General features: G+C 33.1%; 1 protein-coding gene, 1 long non-coding RNA gene and 1 pseudogene across 2 annotated transcripts; all 3 read right to left on the minus strand.

Annotated features, from left to right (window-relative positions):
* Nucleotides 1–8873: 8873 nt before the first annotated feature.
* On the minus strand, nt 8874–9724 carry LOC120135655 (polyubiquitin 11-like). The gene has a single exon (XM_039151890.1). The coding sequence runs from the start codon at nt 9659–9661 to the stop codon at nt 8972–8974; it is 690 nt and encodes a 229-aa protein (XP_039007821.1). The 5' UTR covers nt 9662–9724; the 3' UTR covers nt 8874–8971.
* Nucleotides 9725–16216: 6492 nt separating this feature from the next.
* LOC120135656 lies at nt 16217–17038 on the minus strand. Its single transcript, XR_005517282.1, has 2 exons — nt 16970–17038; nt 16217–16282 (listed from the first exon to the last, which is right to left on the minus strand). It is a non-coding gene; the product is annotated as an uncharacterized LOC120135656 (long non-coding RNA).
* A 6364-nt stretch (nt 17039–23402) lies between these two features.
* LOC120135627 lies at nt 23403–24130 on the minus strand (annotated as a pseudogene).
* Between the last annotated feature and the right edge of the window lie 636 nt (nt 24131–24766).

The following is a 24766-nucleotide window of genomic DNA, read 5'->3' on the forward strand; positions in this document are numbered from 1 at the left end:
ATTCCGCTCCCGAGATTAGCCGGAAAGTGATGGAGAAATGGGGACCGAGGGCGAAGTTGGGGATAGACTTATCAAGGATAAGGAGCGCCATCGTGGCGGAGTTGGAGGAGACCGATGAGGAGGATATGTATGGAATTATGGAATTCAATAAGTTTAGGAAAGGTAGGACTTTTGGGGATTGGGATCCAATTCGGGCGTTGAAGACCAGGTTAAGAGAGTTTGAGAAGAAAAAAATTTCGGTGGATTTAAGAATAGTGAGTTTGTTGAGAAAGTTAAGTCCAGTTTGGTAAGCTCCGTTCTTTTCCCCTGCCTTTTCCCCAGTTATTGGGAAAGCTTTTCTTTTCATAATTGTATTGACGTGCTAATTAGTTTAAGACTACTGTTATGGTTTGGACTTTGGAACGGTGTAAATTTGATGGACGGATGTATAACTACCATCAGCTTCAATTCTTTTGTGTTGGGTTTATGCTTTTTAGTTCCAGAATCATCTTTATTGATTTAGTTTGAAAGTAGGGGATTTTGATGAATACAGAGTGGCCAGTGTAGTTGGAAACTTCAAGTGCTTAGGATACTGAAATTTCTGTATTAGACCAATCTTTTAGAACAATCATAAGCTCATTCGAGTTCTTAAGTTGCTTGAAATTGTACCTTAGAAAAAGAATTTAAAGGATCTTGGAATACTCATTCTCTTACCAATGAAGGGGTTAGTTGTTTCTCATACCGTGTCTGTGAAGTGGGATTTTTTATTGTTTAACATGCTTGGTGGCGGTGCTATATTCATCATAACAGAGCTGCTAATTGATCACTGTTGTGATATTCAAATCCGAATAAACATGGTGGTTACAATGAATTGTATTTTTTTTTATGTTTTAAAAGGATAAGATAAAAACTGTGATAATCTTTATGTCCTAGATAACTCCAATTTTCCTCTAAAATAAGCATGCTAGTTGTCATAACTATTTTTTTATACAATTAAGTTTAAAAAATAATTATGATTTTTATTTGAAAAGTTGGCGATTTCAAATTAATTTGAAAAATTTTGAATTGGAGTCGTCATCAACATTTGTGTTAGGTAGGTTGAATACTTAAAAACGTCATTTAAAACAATTTTAAAGAAAAATCATTTTTAAGACAAAATTTGGTATGCGTTTACCAAAAAAACTCGACTTAACGGGTTCGGGAGTCGGCTACACATGGGTAAGGATAAACAACCCCGCAACGCCCAAAATTAGTACCTAGTCGCTTACATATTATCGCGGTAGTGGAAATTATGAATCGAATAAAGTTAGAATATGGCCCATTTATGAAAGTTTAATTAATTTACTTCAAATTATTTATTAGTGAAAATCATTTAATTCGAAAAGAAATATCGAGATTTGCTCATCCTCCAATGGAAAAACTATCTCTTCTATTTCTTGCCTAAAAGGAATATTCCCTCCACGATTTATAAAAAAAACGCAAATCAAATATAAATTGAATATTCACATTTTGCATAAAATAAATTACTATATAAAAAAACGCATTGCATCATTTGAATTAGAATAAAAACGAATTAATTAGCACCCTTTAAAAAATAAACTCGATTTATTTCGAGTTCACGTTTCATTCGAATATCATATCGGATCGCATTATTTCGACCAAGCAGTGCTTTCCACGCTCAATCTACGTCGAGTATTCTCAAAAATGAATTCGAGTAACATATTAAAATATATTTATTAACAAAATAAAGGAGTATAAAAATAATTTAATTTCTATTTTCGAAATACACACATATATCAATGTATAAAAGAACTAAAATATATCTCAACAAACATATACACGTATAATAAATATAAGAAGAACAAAATATGTTATAGCATAGATGTAGTTAACTGTAAACATTTATATGTAAATATAAACATGGAATTAGGAATTGTAAAATTGTAATATGGACCGTTAATAAAACAAGATTACCATTTTTGGACTAAAATGCATGTATACGAACAGGATAGGCTAAGATAAAAATTAAATAAATTAATCATGCTTGGTAAATAAGGGTCAAATCATAAGAACCGTAACTTTGAAAACACTGAAATTGCAATAAATCCATATCTATATGCAGGACTAAAATGAAATAAAATACAACATTATTCCAACATCATAAACTTGACCAAAAGCAAAAAAATGTAACTGGTTCAGATCTTGGGCAATCCATTGCAGTGGGCTATGGCATTGGGCCCTGTTTGGCTCTGGATGTTGTTTGCTTTGTTGGGGTTTTGTTGTTGGGCTTCAGGTTGGGGCCTGTAAAATATAAATAAATATTAATAAACAATTAAAACCCAAAAAAACGAGTGTCTACAACTACCCTTCTTTGCACATTATTGTGTTAACAAGAATATAGCAAAGATGACAAGACAATGAGTTTTTGTCCGATTCTCCTTTTTACTTTGACATTTGATTTTAAAGACGACATTGCTCATCTATGTTGAAGAGATCTGGCTGCTTTCAGGCAATTTTTTTTTGTTGAAGATGACATTGTTCCTTCTCGTTAAGGAAGTCGGGTTAATCTGGAGATAATTTGGTGACAACACTGTTCCTACGTGATGAGGAAGTCTGATTGTTTAAGGATGACACTGCTCCTTCGCGTTGAGGAGATCTGGTTAGTGGACGATATTGTTCCTTCGTGATGAGGACGTATGGTCGTCTTTAGGGATAATTTGGAGACAACACGGTTCCTACGTGATGAGGAAGTCTGGATATATGAGGATGACGCTGCTCCTACGTGTTAAGGAGATCTGATCAATGGACGACCTTGTTCCTACGTGATAAGGACGTCTAGTTGTCTTTAGGGATAATTTGGAGACAACAATCTCAAGTGAGATTAATTTTTTTTCAAGAGAAATTGTCTCAAGCGAGACGAAACTTTGATTTGAATGAAACAATCTCAAAGGTTTATGTTTCAAGAGAAACTGTCTCAAGTGAGACAATACTTGTTTCAAGAGAAACTGTCTCAAGTGAGACAATACTTGTTTCAAGAGAAATTGTCTCAAGTGAGACAACTTTTTTTCGAGAGAAACAATCTCAAAGGTTTACATTTCAAGAGAAATTGTCTTAAACGAGACAAAACTTGTTTTAAGAGAAATAATCTCAAAGGTTTATGTTTCAAGAGAAACTGTCTCAAGTGAGACAAAATTTGTTTCAAGAGAAACTGTCTCAAGCGAGACAAAACTTTGTTTCGAGAGAAACAATCTCAAAGGTTTAGAAATTGTCTCAAACGAGACAAAACTTGTTTCAAGAGAAACAATCTCAAAGGTTACATACAATCTGCTCCTTCATGTTGAGGAATTGCCTTTTGAAGATATAATCGTTCACTTCAGGATGTCAAATCTATGGATGACATTGTTCATTCGTGATGAGGACGTCTAGTTATCACCAAACTTTGATTTCCTGAATGATCAATAAAAAATGATGCATTTATGAATGACTATCTTGGACGTTATGATGAAGTTGATTTCATGTATTTGACTTGATTTTTATTTTGATAAAAATGACTTTTTTGAATTTGTCCTCGTGAGAGGAGAAAATGATATTGAGAAAGAGAAAATTAGAAGATGTCCTCATGAGAGAAGAAAAAAATGGCCTTTGAGAGAAAATGAAATAAGGATTTTATGAAAAACAGTCTTAAGAAAGACTAGATTGATGTCTTTTAGACAAACAATCTTGAGAAATATGAAATTAGTTTCTCAAAAGCAATTATAAAGGCATCCTTATGAGAAGGGAAAAACTTTTTTTTACTGTGATTTGATGATGAATGTATGATGCAAATAAGCAAATTTCATGTAACATTTATGTATATGTTGATGCATGTTTTCTTGATCAATAGTTAGGAATGGGCGCACGAGCAGTTTTCATTCTCTTCCTAATTTGTTTGTCTTCATTTTCCACCAGGGTATACTCTTGCAAATTTTGATCTGCGATAATTTATTTTTCTTGCCCCGTCAAATTTTGCCCCCAAAAATTCGACTTCCCTTGCCACAGCTTCGATCATGAACTTCTGAGAGATTTTTGTTGAATTCTAAGATATACTTCCAGAGAGATTATCTTGTTTGAAAATGTTTTGCTTCATTTGAAAAAAAAAATCAATGAAGAAATAATATGTGAATTTTTATTATTGAAGGAACTAAAATAATGCCCCATCTTCGGCCTCGCAATTGAAGCAAATCACAAAACATGAGTTCATTGAACATCAGAAGAATCAACTGCTCTTTTAATCTTTCATAGTTATAAATCTTTGACAAATATCATGATCAACATGTTGGTTTTGTGGTTAGCTACCTAAATTTTGAGGTTTGTTTCATCGATTCATTCTTTTTCATTTTTCCAGTCATTGTGAAAATTATGACATGCACCTCTTTCTTGATTTGGCATTTTGATCGGAGGCAGAAAAAATGACACAACTAGTGTAGTCAATTGCTAGACTTTTTAGGACACTTCTATTTTAGTTCTCTGAAATCTTCCATTTGTTCAAGCTTCGTAGACTCCTCTAGCCAAGGCAGTGCATAAATATCGGTCTAAAAATGAAATTCCTGAGTGTTCATGTGGAATTGACTATAATAGGTGTTCCTCAACTCCCTTAGTCCATATTCACCAAAACTCCTTATTTAGTAAATTTGATTTAATTTGACATTGTTTGGCTATCTGAATTTAGCTTTATTGTACAAATATATTTTAAAATTGCCTTTATTTGGCTAGCTGAATGATTCATGTCGTCACAAAGTCTTTGAATTAACAATCATAGTGGAGCAAACACCGAATTGCCAAGTACCCAATAATGTCATGGTTTGAGTGTAATATATTCATAAAGCCAGGGCTTTTGAGTTTCCTCTATAACCAATTGCTTTATCAGAATAACTCAGCTTTATTGTATATATACATAATTATATTCTGGGTATACGGATTCAATTTCTTAAGCTTGTCAAGAAGAATCTGTTATAGTCCAGGTGTTGTTGAAGGTCAGAAAATCTCATCGTTAAAGTTCAATTTCCAAGCAATTGACCTAAACTAGATTCATCTACTCGACCATTCCATTTGTGAAGATCATGATCATCACTGAACGTCATCAACGAAAGAAGAAACCAATTAGTTTTGCAATCTTATGTGCAAGATGCCCCATTTTGTCCACTCCTAACACATACATGAATGCCAAGCCCTTTGATTGTCTCTTCATAGTAGTAGATGGTTATTTTGGTCTCAATAAGATAAAGGTGTGATATTCAGGTGCAACTTTTAGATTAGGATCAAGGGTCCTTGTTTTGTAGGGGTTCAATCTTGTCATTTGTCAAATATTTACAACCTCAATTATTAAAGAGCTTTTAATTGAGTTGATAATTAAAGAATTTCAAGATTAAAATTTGCTCATTGTTCATTACCTTATAAGGAAACATATTATTTAAAATTTTTGAATGTTAAATGACTTAAAAACATTCAAATATAGGAAGAAAAAAAAGAAAAAACAAGTTTAAACAAGATGAAATTCTTTTGATGAAAGTGCAACAAAATTCCTGGTGGATTCCATAGCCCACTTCTGATCAGAATACCCCATTACACATCGAATGTTCATGCCCGTGAATCAATCAGATTTTGGACCTTGCACTTTAATGCCCCACAATTCTCAGTGGTGTGCCCTGAGCTCCCAATATGGTAGCTACATATGGCATTGACATCATGGCCTTCAAGATATGAGACCTCTTTTGGTTTTGATTGAACTAGAGTCACAAGGTTCTTCTCAACTAGCGTTGGGAGCAATTCCTCATATGTCATTGGAATTGGATTGATGTAAATCTTTTCACGGAACACCTTATGAGGTTTGATCCCCTGATTAGCTAGATAAGATCCCACTGTGTTAATCTCGACTATTTTCTTAATATCAGTACTGCTAGTGCCTCTTATTTTTACATTTTTGAAAGCTCTTTCAATCATCTCTCCACACATGATGACGTCAGAGAAACTCTTAGTGGAAGCCCCTATCATGTGATTAATATATGGAGATTTTAATGTATCGATGAATAAAGTAATGATCTCCCTTTAAATCATTGGTGGATGCACTTGAGATGTAACATCCCTCCATCATTGTGCATATTGTTGAAAGCTCTCATTAAAATTCATTTCCATATTTTGCAATGTTGTTTGATTAGGGGCCATATCAGTCATGTGTTTCTATTAACCCAAAAAGGAATGAGTCAAATCCTTCCAAGAGCGGATTTGAGTAAGACTGAATTGATTATACCACTTAAAAGCAGGTCCAGTCAAACTGCCTTGAAAGCAGTGGATCAACATCTGATCATTATTGGTGCATCCAGTCATCCTTCGAATAAACATCGTGAGATGGGCAGTAGGGCATCTGGTTCCATTGTACTTTTCAAAATTGGACATTTTAAATTTGAGTGGGAGCACCAAGTCAAGAACTAAGACTAGTTCTCTTGCATCCATTTCATTATGAGAGCTTTGTCATCTCATTTATTTGAATGTCTCTCTACACCAATTTTTTAAGTTCTCAGGGATCTCATTCTTGTTTTTTTAATCTTATCAGGATCATACATGTTGTGATCAGTAGGATTATCTTGAGGATCTAACATGGTTGCTTGAGTTTTAGTAGCGGAGAAACCTACTTGGTGGCTTGGAAGCTTATCGAGTGAAATGAGTAGTTGTGGATTAGCCTGTGTCATCACACATTCATAGGTTTCCATGGTCGAGTAAATCTTCTATTTGCCTCTTTCTTGGTTGAACCCATTCAGTTTTGCTACAATTTGGTCAACTAGGTTGTCTTGGTTTTGCAAGATGCGATCCACAGTGTCCTTTTGCGCTTGCTTCATTTTAGCTTCCCAATCTGTTTGCATCCTTTGTAAATTATCTTTCAGTTCTTTCTCCAGTTTCTCAAATTTTGCTTCCATTCTTAGTATTGTGTGAATGAAGTTACATAGTTAGAAACACCTCCTTAGAGTCCTCCACGAGATAAATCCATGATTAATGCATGTAAAAATGTCTAAATGAATGCCATGTAAAAATGCAAAGATGCAAATGCGAATGCAAAAAGTGTTGGTCCCAATGATGAATATCATAGAATAATTTTCACCAGAGATAAAAGTCTTCATATTGCAAGATAATAAAGTTACGTAGTTAGAAACACCTCCTTAGAGTCCTCCACGAGATAAATCCATGATTAATGCATGTAAAAATGTCTAAATGAATGCCATGCAAAATGCAAAGATGCAAATGCGAATGCAAAAAGTGTTGGTCCCAATGATGAATATCATAGAATAATTTTCACCAGAGATAAAAGTCTTCACATTGCAAGATAGTCCATTTTACAGACATGCTTTCCCTTGGACGTTGAGTATGAAATAGGTTGATGTTTCATCTCGGAGCTTCATCCTTTAAAATTATGCCCCTCAAGAGCTCCATAACCTATATCGGTTAATGCTCCTGTGGTACTGAAGTCATGCGTCACTCCTTGTGACTATCGATGGAACGATCGTAGATAAGATTCTACTACTGGATTACTTCTCAGATCAAATGAACATCTTTCCCTTCTTGTACTCTCTGAACTTCTTTTAGCCCTCGGTGCATGCGACTACTTGATTGAAAACTTTTATCTCTTATTGTGAAAATTTTTGCTTAAATATTCCTTTGTGGATCAACATATTCTCATTATGATATGTCGATGAACTGCAATACAAAAAGGACGAAAAATGATACAAAAAATTAGAAAAAATGAGTTAGTATAGGTAAGAAAATTGATACAGATAAAAGTGCTATTTAGAGATGAATATAACGCCTACCCCATCATGGTATCTACCCCACCATGGTATCTACCCGCATGCTTTTATTAAATAGAAATCTTACCCGGACATGCTTTCTACCCAAAATGGTTATTTTAAAAAAATTGATCCTAACCGCATGATATCTAGTTCACATGTTTTTATTCAACAAAATTTAATGCAAAAGGTAAAGGTTCAGAAACGCTCCTCCTTTGCGTACACTTATTTTGGAACCCATTGATGACAGAGGTTTGATATGGCTATACCTAGGGTATATGGCTATACCTAGGGTGACTATTCTACGGTTCATTATATGCATGATTTTGGCTCTATGAGGTAAGGGTACTAAAATTGTCCTTGATGTCAGTACCCTTTGGGCTACCAAAGCCTCAATCCTAACCCGTTACATGCATAAATAGATCGAGTTCAATTCAAGGGGGTTCACTTCCTTATACCCATACGAGGAATAAATCCCTACAAAGATATAAGTTATGTGTCCCAGAGGTTATTTGCTAAAATTCATACGAAGAATAAATTCTTACGAGAGTAAAGCGTTCACCCCTACTTAGGAAAAAGCTGCTAAAATTCATACGAAGAATAAATTCTTACGAGAGTAAAGCGTTCACCCCTACTTACTTAGGAAAAAGCTCGGATATAGAGCTTATATCATGCAAATGCACGTGAGGTGTGTGAGGAGGAACATACAAACCTTTGACTCTAAAGAAAAAAGAAAACTCTCAATAGAAACTTAGACACTATTGAAAATTAAGATTAAAATATTAATATGACAATTAAAATAAAGAAATTAAAAACTTCAATAAATAGATCATAAGTTAACTATAGACTCAAACTCATAATTTCCACCACAACAACAATGTATAAGCGACTTACAACCGAACTCTTTAAAAAAGGTCCCAATAGAGTCGCCAAGCTGTCATAACTATTTATTTTTTTTAAATTAAGTTTAAAAACAATTATTACTTTCATAACATCTTTCATTTTAAATTAAAATAGTACTCGTTGTTGCATTGAAAATAATTGATAAAAACAAGCAAATATCGGAGAACATCTTACATAGAAAGACAAACCCCAGATACTCAACATTAATTATTAGCAGTAAAAGCAGAGGAATTTCCTAATGGCTTATTGTGAAAGGAAAAACAGCTAGTTTTGAATTACTGGCCACCACGGAGACGAAGAACAAGGTGAAGGGTAGACTCTTTCTGAATGTTATAATCAGCTAAAGTCCTCCCATCCTCCAATTGTTTGCCTGCAAAGATAAGCCTTTGCTGATCAGGGGGGATTCCTTCCTTATCCTGAATCTTCGCCTTCACATTATCTATTGTATCAGAACTTTCCACCTCCAAGGTGATTGTTTTGCCGGTCAATGTCTTCACAAATATCTGCATTCCTCCACGAAGCCTCAGAACAAGGTGAAGAGTCGATTCCTTCTGGATATTATAATCCGCCAAGGTACGGCCGTCTTCCAGCTGTTTGCCGGCAAAGATGAGGCGTTGCTGGTCGGGTGGGATGCCTTCTTTGTCTTGAATTTTGGCCTTAACGTTGTCGATGGTGTCGGAACTCTCGACCTCGAGGGTTATGGTTTTGCCGGTCAAGGTTTTGACGAAGATTTGCATACCCCCACGAAGACGGAGCACCAAGTGGAGAGTCGATTCCTTCTGGATGTTGTAATCCGCCAGGGTACGGCCATCTTCCAGCTGTTTTCCGGCGAAGATGAGGCGTTGCTGGTCGGGTGGGATGCCCTCTTTGTCTTGGATTTTGGCCTTGACGTTGTCGATGGTGTCGGAACTCTCGACCTCGAGGGTTATGGTCTTGCCGGTGAGGGTTTTCACAAAGATCTGCATATTTCAATGTTGATAAAAGAGATGTAAAGTGAAGGGTTTTGAGAGGAAATCTTGAATTCGGATGGGAGATGAAGAGGGTGAGACGATGCTCTATATAGAACGGAAGGGGTGCGTTTCTTGGTTGCCAATCAAAGGATAAAGTTTCGGTGGTTTGGAGTTTTCTAGGAAGGAGGCAATGGTTTATACCTGACGTCTGACTCACGCAACTTGGTGGCCCAATTCATTCTGGAAATTTCTCCTTTCTTTGGCTTCTATTTTGTAATTTTCCGCCTCTTTTCCAATTAAACTAATATTTTTTTATTCCAGATGATTGATTATTTTGGATTTCTTCTAATTGAGTAAATAGAAAATTCAATAAACTTATAAGATTAGTTTATAAGATTTAGAGTATATTAATTATATTAATTCAATTTTTTAAAATTATAAATTAATTATATTAATTCAATTTTTTAAAATTATAAATTAATTATTAAAAAATAAAATAAAATTAAATATATAATAATAAAAATTCAGCCAAACAACTCAAAAAAATATATAAATATAAAATATTATTACTATTATCGACGGAGAATAAACATTATAACTACTATTTCCTTCGTCTTACTAAATTTATTTCTATTAAATTTTAAGATAAACTATATCATTGACTACTCAACTATTTAATCATTTTATTTTTCTCACTAATTTTTATTTTGTCAATCATACTATTAAACTATATAATTGTTCTCAATCAAGCCACTTACTATTAACATTTAACAGATTAGATGATGATGTGGAAGTTAAATATTTTGATATTATCACACATTTGGTTCATGTTATTTACATATTCTCTAAATTTAGTCATACTTTTAATAAAATAAAATAAATTTAGATGGCATATGTCACCATTCTGTTGGAGGATTAATTTTTTTATTAAATATATTTATTTTCCACCAATTAGAGGGTAACACATGTTACCCTCATATTGAAAGAGAACAAAGCAATGAAAATTTGGAAAATAAAAAAATTGAACATGGGACAATAGAAGAACCAACCAAATAACTAACCACTAACAGAAGGTCACTCCTTAATGTGAGATTGACAACATTTCATAAACTTGAAATTATTGTATAATATATATATATTTTTTTATATAACTTAAAAAATATATTTTTCTTAACTCATTAAATATATTTTATTTAATTAAAATTAATTTTAATTAAAATATTTTTATTGGTTTAACTTTTGAAAGAGCATATTTTATCTTAATTTGGTAAATATATTATATTATTACTTTAAATTATTAAATATATTTTATTTTATCTTAACTTAAAATATTTTAATTTTATTTTAATTTAAAAACATATATTTTATTCTTAACTTAACGATATATATATATATGTGTGTGTGTTTTATATCTTAATTTAAAAATATTTTTAACATATATTTAATAAGTTAGAGTAAGAATAAAACATATTTAATAAGTTAATGTAAGAATAAAATATATGGTTTAAATATTTTTAAATAAGATAAAAATAAAATATAATTTTTAAATTTAAGATAAGAATAAAATATAATTTTTAAATTTAAGATAAGAATAAAATATAATTTTAAGTTAAAATATATCTACGGTTTAATTTCTTTAAATCAAAGGATAACACATACATACATGATATATAAAATATGTTGTCAATCTTGAACCAAGCAGTGGCCTAGGCTTAGTGGTTTTGTGACTAGTAGCTTTCCCATTAGTCCTTGATTCTAATCTTCTATTATATAAATTTACTTTTCTTTATTTCTTTCAACAAGAGAGTGACAAGTGTCATCTTCTGATTGATGGAAAATGTATATATTGAATTAAAATAAACTAAAATAAATTCAATTCTCTAATCGAATGATGACATGTGGCACCATGTGATTCAACTTATTAAATTTATTTTAATTTATTAAAAGCATGATTAAATTGAGAGAATATGTAAACAACATGCACCAAATGTGTGATTATACTAAAATATTTAACTGTCCCGTCACCTGATCTGTTAAATATTAAAGACAAGTGGCTTGATTAAGAATAATTAAATAGTTTAGTGATCTGATTGATAAAATTGAAAGATCGATGGTAAAAGTATAATGATTAAATAGTTGAGTGATCAATGATATAGTTTACCCTAAATTTTAAATTGTATTATTCAAAATATACTATTAGAAAAATCAATAAATAGTAACACTTTTCATTTTTTTACTCCAATATATCTTATTCTTTTATACATGTTAAAATAAATATGATAAATCTATTAATCAATTTTTGAGAATAATTTATAATTTTCCGTATCTAATAGGAGTTGACATGTAGTCAATTTAGCTCATAAAATTATGTGCTTAATTAACATGGGACAAAAATAATGAGATATAAAAAATAATATAATAATATATATAATAATAGTTACACGTTGATAGATTAATTTTACTAACTTAATTGGAATATATTTAGAGTGGAGTGACCAAAGATGAACATATGTGAGGTAGAGAGAAGACGATCAAATGAGTTTGAAGTTATATAAGATTATTATAATATATGTTGGAGGGAACCGTTAGGGATGGACCCAAGTGAGTGGAAGAGTATTCTTTCTCTCAAATTTTAAATTAGTATATATCTTACATAGTTTTCTTTTATATTTTTATTGATAATTTACTTATAGCCCTCCTAAAATCATATAAGTTCTACCACCTCTAAAATTTTAGAAGTTCACCCGTAGTATAAGATCATACGTCCATTCCTAGAAATCACTATTAAGATATTAGTAAATGATTGATTAACCATGGTTTAACGTGGTTTAATGGTGACATCTTAGCAATCGAATCAACTTTATGTAATAGAAATTTGTTGGATTAAAATTCATAATTATGAGAACATATGTATAATGTACATTGTATTAATAAAGTATGACACAAATTAAGTGATCAATTATGATACATGTGTCATAAGTATTAAAATATCATGGAATTAAAGTATAAATATCATAAGTTGTATTTATAATTTGATGAGGGATAGAGTTATAAATACTTAATAGATTGATCTAATATTCATTCTACATAAAGCGGTATTGGTCCTCATTAAATAGTTTAACTTGTATTAATCTTGTCATCATGTCCCAACAACAACAACAACAACAACAACAACAAAACCCTATTTCCATATGCAATGGGGTAAGGGGGAGGTAGGGTAGTAGACTGTCCTCCAACGTCAGGTTGAGAGCAACTTCTGTGGAAGACCTCCGGCAGTCAAAAAATTAAAAATAAAGATAAAATGCAATGCATGTTTAAATAAATAAAAAAATACGTAGTTGAAAAATCTTCATATGCAGTCTTCATATGCATGTCTGTAATGGGAAGTAATCCCTGCAAATTAACCCCTGCGTAAAAATATCTGCATATAGACAGAAACGTAAGACCCGGCCAAAATTATAAAGAGGAAACATGAAGAGCAGTATACAAAAAATTATATACTAGGTAAACTATAAGATCGATGTCTTTTATTTAAATTTGTATATCTTTTATTGAATTCGAAAAAATAATATTTGATCACTTTTAGTTTTATTTAATTAAGATGTGATTATTAAGGTTAATTTTCGTTATATCTTTAATCGATTGTGGATGATACACAGTAAATATATAAAATTAAAAAAGATAAACATCAAAAATAATCACTAATGTTATAGTCAATTTTTATTTTTCCCATTAAATTTTTAAAAATAACAAATTGGTCACTAACATTAATAAAAATGTTAATATTTAGTTTTCCCCCTAAACTACTGGTAAAACATCAAATAAATCATTGAATAATGATTTTATATCTAATTTATCCCAAAGCTATCTAATTTTCAATTTTTTTTCAAACACTCCACTCTTCATATAGCACCAACCCTAGGTGGCTTGTTGGTCGCACGATAAAACCATTACCCTGATCGATGCCTACCACGACAAATGGTACTAGGGATGGCAACGGGCCGGGTATTGGTCCCCCCGTCCCCGTCCCCGTTTAAAAAATCCATACCGTCCCCGCTTAAAAAACCGCGGAGATTTAAACGGGGATCCCCATCGGGTAATCGGGTAAAATCGCGGGGAAATGTGTATCCCCGTTTAGCATAAACGGTTATTTAAACGGGTAATTTAATACTTCAAAATTGTATCAAATTAAAATAATTTAATATTTCAGTAAATTTAAAATAAGTTAAACGAAATCAAAACACAAACCAAAATTGGGTGAGTAATATATTACAGGGAGCTAATAATCTTCTTTACTGGTTGTCATGATTTCTAGTGACGGGTACAAGGCCAGCTGATATTATGAATAATTCTCCATCATATTTGGCACATATCGGATTGTTCAGCAATGTACAGACAATTAAAAAATTGATTGATATTGGAGATAGTGAACAAATATTCCAGAAAGCAATTCAGGAGCAGGGACGAGGTCGGGTTTGTCTTAAGTTTCCTTTTTCTTAATTAATAGAATTTTCTTATATGATTTCAGGAATCTTATAGTAAAATAATGGAAGAATGGTTGGGAAATTAAATGCAGAAAACAGTAAACTCAAATCAAAATATAAAAACAAAGGGAAATGTAGTCTTAATATGAAGAAAACCAAACTGAAATAACAAAGAGCACTTCGCTGTTGTGACCCTAAATGATTGAAATAAAATTAACAATAAAGCATGATAAATGTGAATCACTCCTCCGACTCAGACTCGACATTCTAGAGCCACTCAATGAAGGGCTTGACGCCACCACCGTCATCAAACAGTTGTGACCCCCAATTGCTACAATTAGACAAAAAATTATAAGTCACCAAAATTTATATAAAAAAGTTAATGATATCACGTATAACTTGTATATCAATTTAGTACCTCGTCACCATCATCACGATCATATTCGATGCTTTTACAATATGCTTCGGGCTCTTGTGAACAAGTTACTGTATTTATTAATTTATATAACATATCATATCAACAATACAATTGAAAAAAATAAACTTATAAGTAAAAGAAATGATTGATTACCTCTTATTTCGTTTATTAACCAACTTTGGGCACACATTAGCACTTCCAACGTCTTTGGATGAAGATGACTCCGATGAGGACTCACCAATCTACCACTTGTACTAAAGGCAGACTCAGACGCAACAGTGGATATTGGAATTGCTAATATGTCTCGGGCAATTTTTTGTAATGTTGGATACTTGAAACAATTTTTGCCCCATCCCAATCACTTGTTGACGTATATCTCTACAAGTTCGCCTTGGACAACTCTTGAAATGATCATGCAAGTGTCGTGTCCCATTCTTACTATTTGCTCCTAATTTTTTCTTGCAATAACGACACTCTACCTTATCCTCACCATTAACATTCACCTTCTCAAAGTGATTTCATACAACTGAAGTAAGTTTTCGCTTTCTACTATTTGTACCAACATTGCTATCATCGATTTGTGTTTGTTCTTCTTCTATGGGTGAAATGGATGGGCCTTGGTTATTTGACATCGGAGATGATTGAGTCATATTATTGCTTTCAGCTTGTGTTTGTGCTTGTGCCTGTGCATCAGAATTATCATCTATGGATCGTTGACCTTCCATTATTGCTATGAAACAACCTTCATTAAGAAACGTAGCTATTAATGATCAGAAATGATATTAACCATTTAGTAACACTAATTTCACATTTAGTAACAAATCTAAATTCATGAATTTGAATGTAATCAAGAAAGTGTCTTCTTTCTCCTAAATTTGTACTAAATAGAAATACAAATCACTTCTTTCAAATTTACAAAGATGATATAATTCATACTAAATTACGCTTTAATAATTATTTTTATAAAACTGGCAATAGAATCTGGAACTTAATATTAAATAAAGCATCGAATTTTCTCTCATTCTAAAAAATAAAGCATCTATTTGTACTAAATAGAAATACAAATCACTTCTTTCTTATTGCACATTTTGCAGATACTTATTAATCGCTAAATGGATTGTATGCTTCCTCAAAATAAAATATAAGAAACTTAGACCGTTCTAGTTTTAGAGTTTTCTTCCTACATCAACAGAATACAGGACATTCAGTCCCTCCTTTGAATCTTCAATGCAATTGGAAGGACACTCAAACAACAAGATCAATGTTTTAAGAACCGGACCAGTGTTGGAACAGTCAGATCACCAGTTCCCAGTTCAACTGGTTGAACAGAAAAATCATAAATAAAAATGCATAACTGGTTGAACCGCCCTTTTTTTCAATTCCTGGCTTTTTAGCGGTTCACTTTATTTACGACTATATGTCACCAATAAAATCGGTCAAACCAACGGTTCCCATTCCAACCAGCAATCTGGTCCAGTTTACAACACTGATCAAGATGCAGTCATTTTAGTGCAAAAAAGCATCTATAACAAAATATAACACGAACAGGTAGCATAAATTTCATGTAGATAGTGTCTTTGGACCTTATATTAGAAAGAAAAGCACCAAATTTTAAACTGGCCAACAGCTTAAATATAAATTCAAGTGTGTAACATTTAGCAGACCCACCTTATCTTTCAGATGACTGCCAATGAGAAGAAGATTGCCTTCTATATTGATGCTAGTAATCACAACCTGAGACAATCAACATTCACAGGAAATGCTGAAAAGGATATATGAGAGGTAAGTTCTAATTTCTAAGTACAAGATCTAAACAGATGCAAGAACCATATAGTGCTTTCCACATGCTGGAAGATAAATGCAAGGTTTTCTTCTAACCTCAGGAAAAAAACGCTGGACCGGAAGAGGCCAAAAAGGTATATTTTCCACAACCATAACATGAACCACAGAACCCATTATACCTTCTTAGAATACAATATACAGAATCCATTTGAGAACAATGGACTAATATCATCTTTTGCGTCTCTACGTCTACACACATACGAGTAGGCAAAATTCCTTTCTTATTTTGAGTTCAAAGTTCCAAACTTAAGGATATGAGGCTTAAAGCAGAGTTACATCCTATCAAAACCCAACTTGTTTTTAGCTTTTAATCTGTTAGTGTTGCTAGAATATTTTGAATTAAGGGAAAGGCATGGAAAATCTTCCCAATTTATATTACATTTCCTTCTTATAAAAAAAAAATATTACATTTCTTTTTTACAAGGTTAAAACAAAGAAAAAAGAAGAAAAAAAATCCTCAGCCTTGCACTAGGCGTAGAATGACAAGAGCAAACAATGTAACAGGAAATAGGTTTTCATGCAGAAAGTTCTAAGCCTTGAACAGGTACAAAATGCACATAGGGAAAGAGAGAAAAAAACCTTCGAAGGCCCAGCAGCATGAAGAATGTTGCACGCTTTCCGACCATCTATTTCAGAACCAATCCTGCAACAACAATATATTCTAAGAAACTGCAACAGAAAGATGCAGCAACATGTAGCTTACTATCGCGAAATATTTCACATCAAATGTTAATATGTTGTGTGATTTATAGAGACACCATTTGCTTGAACAAGGGTAGAACAAAGACTTTAGCTTCAATAAAGAGTTTGGTGGTATTTACATTTGAGTTACTGCTTTTGGCATTCATTGGGGTTTCCTTTGCAACTCTTCATTAGAGGAGTTACTATACCAGATTTGAAATGAAAAAGAGCTAACAGCCTAACAGACATTAATTAAGAGTTGATTAAAAGTATGAACATTATTTAACATCCACCAAGAATGCATGAATTATAACAATAATAATAACAAAACAGTGATGAATAAGAAAATCTGAGAAGAGAAAACGCACCATAAACAAAAGCTGCGGCAGAGTGAAACCCTAAAAAGATCTCCAGAAAATGTGAAAGACGGAAGAAAAGGTGATGACTGATGGTGCTGAGAGCCTTAACCCGAGTTTTACATTATTAGGCTGTTTGAGTTTGACCCTTTAAATTTGAATTACCTTACAGCCCAAGTTCAAAAATAAATAACAAAATATTTCACATTATTGGGCTGTTTGAGTGAAACAAATTAAGTTTGAATACCCGGGTATCGGGCAGAGTATCGGGCCGGGTATTCGGGTAATCGGGGCGGGGATTACCAAACTCGTCCCCGTCCCCGTCCCCGTTTTAAAAAATCGGTTTTCCCCGTCCCCGTCCCCGTTTATCATCCCCGAACCCGACCCGTTTAATTCGATTTTCGGTTTTCCCCGTCGGGTTCGGTTTTTTTTCCCACTAAATTTTATAGTCAGTTTTTATTTTTCCCACTAAATTTTTAAAAATAACAAATTGATCACTAACATTAATAAAAATGTTAATATTTAGTTTTTTTCCCCTAAACTACTGGTAAAACATCAAATAAATCATTGAATAATGATTTTATATCTAATTTATCCCAAAGCTGTCTAATTTTCAATTTTTTTCAAACACTCCACTCTTCATGTAGCACCAACCCTAGGTGGCTTGTTGGTCGCACGATGAAACCATTACCCTGATCGATGCCCACCACGACAAATGGTACACACTTCGTTGTGGGAACCTACAATCGGCAAAGGGTAATTTGATCTGAGCTCGATTCCAGCAGCTTGGAGTACAGATTCACGAGCATTCCATGGACGGTGAATCCAATCTGCTGGCAATCTTGCAAGTTCAGGAAGCCACCTTCGGACATATTCTCCATGTGAGTCAAATTTGTAACCCTCAAACTGTAAAAAAAAAAAAAAGGATAACAGAAATGGATGTGCATATCAATCCAAGAAAATTGGATAGATAACAATCCATGTAATAGATTTGAAACACGCTTGCATTATGACTGATGGATTTCTTATGCTTTTGGTAAATAAATACCACATTGAAACTGGATTAAATGGACTAAAGGAGATTAAAAATGGCTGCAATGAAATCTTTAATTTCCTTCTGCGACATTTAAAAAATTTATGCATGCAAATGCAAGAATACTTGAGATTGGAAAAAAGGTTATGGTATTTTATGTTGCTTCAATAGCAAGAAACTATGAGGTTTAGACGAGGGATCAAATATCATAACTAAAAAGACCACAACAACAATCTTTTTTACAATATGAAAAGTAATGACATGAACTTTGATAAACTTTACTGGTAATGACAATACTTTTTACAAATTCGAATTCATCGTTAGATTAACATGTCAACTTAAAGCCCCCACATAGGAGAGTTTATATCTGGAATGAGGTTAGAAAATGGAAAAATAGTTATATCATTAATTAATTTAAATTTGTATGTATTTTAGGGTGCATTAGAAGCCGAGTAGCAAGAACAATATGCAACACAGCTATCCATGGAGCACAGCCTTGAGGTTCCCACGACGAAGCGTGTACCATTTGTCGCGGTAGGCATCGATCAATGAAATGGTTTCATCATGCGAAAAAAAGTCGCTTGGGGATAAATTGAAAATTAGAAAACTTTTGGAATAAATTAGATATAAAATCATTGTTTAAGGATCTATTTGATATTGTAGCAGTAGTTTAGGGGTTAAACTAAATATTAACCATTTTATTAGCGTTAGTGACCAATTTGTTATTTTCAAAACTTTAGTGGGGAAAATGAAAACTTACTCAAACATTAGTGACTATTTGTGTAGTTTATCTTTTTTAATTTTATATATTTATTATGTCACACCAGTAATCCGTTAAGGGTTTAACGGTAGTTAACCCTCAATGACCATATCTTAATTAAATAAAAATAAAAATAGTCAAATAATATATAATTTTTAAAGAAAAGTGTACACAACTTAAAAGAAAATGATTACCTTTATAAATTTTAAGGCCAGTTTGTATTATTAAAAGAGAAACTACTATAGATACTACTTATAACACCCTTTCCGTAATGATAACAATTACAAGTTAGAGATGTCACTAAACTTCAAAATATTTTTTATAACATCTAATACTTTTGGTTTAAATATACAGAAGGTGCCCAACGTATGTTCTTTTTTCTAGTTCAGTGCCTAATGTTTTTGTCGTTCTAGTTTAGTGCCTAAAGTTTCATTCCGTAACTCAAAATGGACGAACCGTTAAGTTTGGCCGTTAACCCATTAAAAATGCGATGTGGCATATTTTTTTAATATTAAAAAATAATTTTTGAGAATAAAAAATAAATTAAAATGAAAAAAATTAACGTTTTAACTTTTTTACCATTTAACCCTAAATAATTTTCCCTTTCTCCTTCACTCTCTTCCCCAAATTGATTTTACCCTAAATCTTTTCCAAGGGGATCGACATCGGAGCTTGATGTCTATTAGAATAGTAAAGCCATTACTGCTAATAGTAAATGCCTTCCCTCCGACTGTGGCAGTAGTGGTACACCATTTACAGTTCTGGTTCATGAAGCTCCACTGGTAACTGTAATTTTGCTTACATGGTTTTATACACTTAGTTTTAGATAACTTGGTTGCTTTCATTATAAAAAGGAAGTGAAATCATAATGTTTACAAAATATATGACATTTTAAATGGGTAAACCATACAAAAGCCTTTTGACTATATGAGTAATATCTCAACAAAAAAAAGTGTGACTTTTGATTTTAATAGTAAGTTTCCATGGATTCTTTGGATTTTAATATTAGGTAAATTATTTTGATTTTTACATTGTGACTTTTGAAGGATACATAAAGTTGAAGCATTTTTGGTGTTGTTGATTCTAAATTTGACCAAAAAAAGGTAATTTTTTTTGTCTTCTTCTACAAATTCCTCTTTTGAAAATAGTAAAATATTTGATTAAAGTAGTAGCATGTCTTGTATAAGACCAATGTTCTTTAATTCTTTAACACAATCGAGACAAATCTAAAATCAATTGGTCTCAGGTTGAAGGCATAACATGTTGTCAAAGCACAATGTTTTTATTTGTATCTCGTTCATTAAGTATGAGATTTACTTCAACTTTTTATCCAGGTTATTTGCATGGGTGTTAACATGATAGCAAAGCCCATGGTTTTCTTTTTTTTAATGTTATTTTTCATTTGTTGTCCAAATTCTTTATTCAAATGATGCCAATTTTTTAATGTTATTTCTAATATTTAAGTTAGTAGCAGGTCTTATGTTTTGTGTTAAAGAATAATTTAAGTTTGACCATAACATGTTTATTAGGTGTTAAAATATTGTAACAAATATAATGCATATTGGTTATTTGGTTTGCGATAGATATAATGAATATTGAAATCATATGAACTTGTGGTTATTTGATTTTGTTTGTTAAATATTAGTTTGACCAAAACATGTTAGTATTATATTAAATTCTTCTATTTATTAAATGTTAAATGCAGTACTGATATGGAAATATTGGCAGGTAACTGATATGGAGGGTAGTGAAAATGCTGGCAGTGGGCCTGTTGGCATTGATGGGTTGGTAGATGAAGAAAGTAATGACTTGAGTTATGATACCCAAGATGAGAGTGGAGAGTTATGTGGATATTGTCCCTTAATTGATGATGATGATGAGATAAACTCCATCAGAAACAACTTCAAATTAATGAAAAGGAAGATAAAAAACAGCACCGTCACTATATCAGACTTAGAAGTTGTTAATAAAGGTGTTGGGGAGGTTAATGAAGATTCTGGAAATGTTGATTTGGGTGCAACAGACCATGATGAAGAAGGTACTGGTTTGGGCTCAGCAAAAGTGAATGAGGCAAATTTACTAGGTCAAAACAAAAGAAATGTGAATGAGGCAGATTTACCAGGTCAAAACAGAAGAAAATGAGGTGGATTTAGGGTGTATCTGTTCAACATATTTAGGAGGAGAAAACAGTGAGGAGGATATTGTTTACATGCATTCTTCAGATGTTGGGAGTTATGAGACTGATTCAAATGGGGATTTTGTATCTAAAGACTGGTAAACTGTTTTTTTATCCTTCAAATGTTGAACCTAGATTTGAACTAGGAATGATTTTTGAAAATCACAAACAGTTAAAGGATGCTTTGTCTTCTCACGCAATAGCTCACACGTTTGATTTAAAGTATTTAATAAATATAAAAGAAAAAATTAGGGTTGTATGTAAGAGTAAAGGGTGTCCATTTCTAATATATGCCTCTTGGGATGATGGTTTTTTACAGTTAAAACTCTAGTAACTGAACACTAGTGTTCTGTGACATTTAAGAATCCAAGAGCTAACTATAAGTTGATAGGAAAACATTTTCTTGGGAAGCTTAGGATTGTTCCTAATTTGAAACTGAGAGAGTTAATAAAGCTTGGTAGAGAGGAGTTACATGTGGAGTTGAACAAACAATGTTGCATGAGAGCTAGGAGGGGGCAATGGAACATATTAGGGATAGTGTTGAACATGAATTTAATAGATTGTATGATTATGTGAATGCATTGAGGACTGCTGATCCAGATGGTGCTTTTGATTTAGTGGTTGTTAGACCCACTCCTGTTGAGAATCCCAAATTTAGGAGGCTATATGTTTGTTTTGGTGCTTTGAAAGAGTGCTTTAAGAAGTATTGTAGGGTTGTTATAGGAATAGATGGATGTTTTTTGAAAGGTGCATTCCAAGGTGAAGTTTTGTCTGCTATGGGAAGAGACAACAACAATCAGATGTTTCTTATTTCTTGTGCTGTAGAGGAGATGGATAACAGAGAGACTTGGGCATGGTTTCTGAAAAACCTTTAGACTGATTTGAATCTAGGAGATGGTGAGAATGTGACTTTGCTCAGTGACATGCAAAAGGTAAAAACTTGTTAGAGTTTATTTTTGAATTTAAACTATTTTTGTATGGCTTATTTTCATATTTCAATTGCTTTTGTAGGGCTTGTTGGAAGAGTTACCTTTATGGCTACCAAATGTGGAGTATAGATTCTGTGCTAGGCACATTTATGCTAACTGGAAAAAAAGACACAATGGAGGTGATCTTCAATTGTTGTTTTGGGCTTGTTGCAAGGCTATAAGTGAAACTATTTTTGAACACAATGTCAACAGAATTGGTAAGCTGAAAAAAGTTGCATATGATGATCTGATGGTTAGGCATCCTAGGTATTGATCTAAAGCATTTTTTTAATACTAGATCAAAGTGTGATGTAGCAGACAATAATTTTTCAGAGGCTTTCAATTCTTCCATATTAGGGGCTAGATTTAAGTCAATAATTTCTATGTTAGAGGATATTAGGCACTATGAGATGTAACAACTTGTTGATCACAAGAATAAGTCACTTGGGTAGAGTAGTAACCTATGTCCTAGGATTGCAAAAAAAAATAAAAAATAGAAGAACATAAGAAATTGAGTTATGTCTGCCATGTCATCTGGAATGGGGCAGAACGGTATGAAGTTTTACAAAAGGTATAATGCAAACAAATACCCCTAACGTTTGACACTATATGCATTTGTGCCCAAATCATTTTTTTGGAACAGTTGTACCCACAACGTTTGATTATGAGGCATAAGTCCCCCTCTTTGGATGGAAACCGTCAGTCAACTAAAGGTCAACGGCTCCAACTGACTAAGCAAGCACAGGTGGACAGCGATGATGATGTGGCATGACCACGTCATTAATATATGATGATATGGAATTGAAACGTCATCTTTTTTAATTAAATTTTAATAAATATTTTATACCAATAAGAGAGTGACACGTTTCACTCTCTTACTGGTGCATATTGTCATGAATGGATAAAATGCTAAGAAGTGTTGGGGATGGGAATCGAACTCGGGGCAAGGGCCTGAAATAGGATGGCCCTTGCCACCAGATCAGGCATGCTACTTGGTTATTATGTGTAACAAAATATTAATAAACCCATAATAAATGTTCAGATTAATATAAAAAAAAAGTTATGGCAATGGCTATCCATTGCTTGTCCCCGGCGTGCTCTCACGAGAACGTAAGGCAGCTTCTGGGCATTCTCTGAACTCTCATTCACCGCAGTTTTGCTTTTCTTTGTTGACCCTTTAACCTATGCAAGTTCAGAAAACAAATTAATCAAAAAAATTACCAAAAAAGAAAACCCACAAACCATTGATCAAAATTTCCTTTTGCTTTTGGTTTTCTATCTTATTTTCTCCATCTTTTCTCTTGTTATTCTGCTTGTCTAATGTTGGATCGGAAACCAATGGCTGGGATGATCGGTCTCCGCCGGCTTACTCTTTACCGCCTTCTCAAGATTTGTGCTTAATTTTTTGACTCAGGCGACTTACTCTTCTCACTCTCATTGTTGTTATTAACTTCTACAGAAAACCTTGCATCTCGTTCAATCAAACAAGTATTCGAAGGAAAATGGAAGTTGTCTTTGAAATCTTCAACGTTCGAAGGCAAAGCAGGGATAAGCTTCGACGATTCAGGAGAGTAAAGAAGCTCAATTGCTTGTGGAGACGATAGTTCAAGCAGAGCCGTGAAGGAACTGGCGTTATCAGTTGGCGGAGCCGAAATCAAACGGTGGATTTCGTCGGTGAATTGGAGCGATTAGAATGCCATAACTTTATCCCCGTCCGACGCCGTTAAATTATATCTGGTCTCCGCCGTCCTTGCGTTTGGCTCCATGGTTGAAAGAGCTCAATTTTCTGGAAAATAAAATGTACACCCTTGGTAAGTTTAACCCAATTTAGAGATTTAAGAGATTCAAGAAACAAAGCTTTGATTAGTTTGTTCAATGGCGGTGAGGTGAAGCTTAGAGAAAAGATGATTAGAGGGTTTTGCCCTGTTCTACTGCTGGTTTGTTTGGTTTGTTGTGATCTGAGGGTGCTCTCATCATTTGTTGATATCGTTGGTTTGTTTATTGGTCTCTTGTTTAGAGTGTGGGGATATGAGATTGATTCATTTTGTCGGATGGGGGATGTTGTGCAGAATCTGGAGGAACTTCGCATTGAGGATGAAAAGGAGGCTTTAGTAGTCAACGTGAATGAAGGAGATACTGGCTTATCCTAGGAGAACTGTTTTGTGGGGACTTTACACACATCAAGGACAAACAATTCCACATAATAACCAAGTAACATGCCTGGTCTGGTGGCAAGGGCCATCCTATTTCAGGCCCTTGCCCTTGGTTCGATTCCCATCCCCAGCACTCCTTAGTATTTTATCCATTTATGCCAATATGCACCAGTAGGAGAGTGACACGTTTCACTCGCTTATTGGTATAAAATATTTATTAAAATTTAATTACAAAAGTTGACATGTCAA

This window comes from Hibiscus syriacus, unplaced genomic scaffold (assembly GCF_006381635.1).
Source record: "Hibiscus syriacus cultivar Baekdansim isolate YM2019G1 unplaced genomic scaffold, ASM638163v2 tig00110610_pilon, whole genome shotgun sequence".
Taxonomy (NCBI): domain Eukaryota; kingdom Viridiplantae; phylum Streptophyta; class Magnoliopsida; order Malvales; family Malvaceae; genus Hibiscus; species Hibiscus syriacus.